Source organism: Gaeumannomyces tritici (genome assembly GCF_000145635.1).
Source record: "Gaeumannomyces tritici R3-111a-1 unplaced genomic scaffold supercont2.154, whole genome shotgun sequence".
NCBI classification, from domain to species: Eukaryota; Fungi; Ascomycota; class Sordariomycetes; order Magnaporthales; family Magnaporthaceae; genus Gaeumannomyces; species Gaeumannomyces tritici.
This window is the reverse complement of record NW_008804698.1, coordinates 4,660-7,149: the sequence shown is the minus strand read 5'-3', so window position 1 is coordinate 7,149 and position 2,490 is coordinate 4,660. Positions and strand designations below refer to the sequence as shown.

Here is a 2,490-nt window from a genome sequence, read left to right as displayed (position 1 = left end):
TTTTTCTTTTTTTTTGGCGGGGTTTTCTGTAACCTCTGTTACCAACGCGCGCAAAGTTGCACCATTGTGCTGGGTTCTGGCACGATTCTGATCTTCAGGCGATTAGCGAGCCGCATACTTTCGGCCGCCCGAGGCTTGTCTTTTGCACATCGTGCCACCGCGCCTCTCGGGACGTTCGTTAAGCTTTGTGGATCTGCGGATTGACATGGGCAGGCACCATGAGTCGTCGCCGCGACAGGGAGCCGCAGCAAGGGACGGGCTTTGTTGCAGCCCCTGAAAAAGGTGTGGCACATCCGACAGGAATCGGACCAAGGCCGCGAGAAGAAAAAAAGAAAAAAAGAAGAAGCATCAGGGGCTGGGCATGGATGATGACAGGTGCCGGGGGTGGGTATCACATCACACATGGTGCACGAAATGATGAAGGTCAAGGGATGAACAAAAGTTATCGAAACCACCATGCCTCTTTTATTGCATTTCTCTCACCAGGCTTACACTAATGGCATCGTAAAAACAAAATCGTACATAAAAAAAAAGCCTCGTCCTAAACACCCAAGCTACCCAGAGATGGACCCCTCCCAAGAAGTGAAAAGAAAATGTGCTGCTAAACAAAGCCGATAACGCCCTCATTTGTGCTTTTTGAACACCCCTTACTGGACCAGGCTGTTGAACAGAGTGGCGGTGGTGGCGTCCTTGGTGCCGGCGGCCTCGACCTGCTTCTTGGCGGCGAGGCACTTGTCGATGGCGGCCTTGTTAGCGTTGCAGGTGCGCGAGTTGAGCTGGTCGCAGACGCGGTTCATGATGATGCTGGGGTTCAGGGCGTCGGACTGGCCCTTGAGGATGGCGGGGTCGACAGGGAGAAAGGTGCCCTGGTCAGCCTTGCGGCCGGGACGGCCCAGAGAGAACTCGATGGTGGGCACGCAGGTACCGAAGTCGAGGGCACCCGCGTTGCCGGCGCCAGCGTTGCCGTTACCGGCGTTGTCGTTGTTGCCGGCGCCAGCGTTGCCGTTACCAGCGTTGTCGTTGTTGCCAGCGTTGTTGTTGTTGCCAGCGTTGTTCTGGTTTCCACCGTTGCAGCCCTTCTTGCCGCCGTTGTTGTTCTGGTTGCCGCCGTTGTTGTTCTGGTTGCCGCCGTTGTTGCCAGCCGCACCACCAGCGGCGCCGCCGGCAGCAGCAGTGCCAGTGTCACCAAGAGTGAAGTTGCTGAAGCCCTGGGCAATGCTCAGGGCAGCAACGCTGATGCCGGTGGCGTCAAACGGGTTGGTGAGCGACTGCTTGGAGTTGGCGTTCTGCACGTCGGCGCCGACGACGGCCGGGTCGACCAGGGGCAGGACGCCGCGAAGGGCCTCCGTCTTAGGCAGGGACGCGTCATCGCAGATCTTGTTGACCTTGACGGCGAAGGGGTTGAAGTTCATCTCGGCGGCGACGAGGCCGCGGGCGGCCGCGATGACGTCGTCGGTGTTGCCGAGCTGGGCGACGATGGTGTCGGCCAGCTCCAGCTTCTTGCAGGCGCTGGCGGCCGCCAGGAGCACGCTAGGGACCTGGCCGCCGAGGGTGGCGGCCTGGCCGGGCTGGCCGCGGCTACCGAGGGCGCCGATGGCGGCGGAGGGGACGTTCTCCTGGCCGAACCGAGCCTCGACCGAAGCCAGGACGGCGGCGAAGAAGAGAGCCTTGGCAGACATGGTTGCTTTGGGTTGGGTTGGTTGTTTAGTCGGGAAGACGAGGCAAGAAGGTTTCGGCTAGCGACTTGGAAGTGAAACGGTTGAAAAGTGTAGAAAGAAGGTGGGTGGAACGTCAAAAGGGTAGTTCACAGAACTGTAAAGAATGGAAGATGCCGAGAAGTGCAAAAAAAGAAAGAAAGACTGGTTTGATCAAGAGAAGGCTTGGTTGAGTGAGGAAGGAAGGGGGGAAACGAAAGAGACTGGAGGTTTGACGGGATATATATATATATATATCAGACCGTCCAGATAACGAGAAGCGAGGGTCTCGCGTGAACCAAAGACTAGACCCAGACGGTGCCTGCCTCTCTCCGCCGGCCCAGCAGCTCCCTGGCGAGCAGACACCATCATTACCGATCCTTGCCGGCGATCACACAGGCGCACACGAGATGGGACGGGATGGGCATGACGTCTCAAGGGGGCAACAACGGCGCCTAGACCGCATCCTGTTGGGCCCCGTCGGCGGGTGGCTGCGCTGCGTGACCGAGCAGGTTGGCAGCCGAATGCTTGTGTGTGTTGTTTGTCTGGGTCAGGGGTTCTAGACCCCGGAGACGAGGCTTGACTGCTGGGGGACCGGCTAGCGCTCCCACTCCCCCTGCCGGCCCCACCCAGCTTGGCCAGAAGCCCGGAGGCCAAGGGGCAAGCTGAGGCCGCGGCCAGCCGCAATCAAGCGGCAGCCGATTCGCCCAGGCACAAATGTTTAGCCCTCGTTTAGAGATGCATGTCATTGGCTTGCTCCACTTACACACGCACATGGCAACCGTCAGACACTGAC

General features: G+C 59.1%; 1 protein-coding gene across 1 annotated transcript; it reads right to left on the bottom strand.

Annotated features, from left to right (window-relative positions):
* Window positions 1–397: 397 nt before the first annotated feature.
* On the bottom strand, window positions 398–1,836 carry GGTG_14148 (hypothetical protein). Its single transcript, XM_009232076.1, has one exon. It carries the CDS (start codon window positions 1,677–1,679, stop codon window positions 648–650), a length of 1,032 nt encoding a protein of 343 aa, XP_009230340.1. The 5' UTR covers window positions 1,680–1,836; the 3' UTR covers window positions 398–647.
* Window positions 1,837–2,490: the final 654 nt, after the last annotated feature.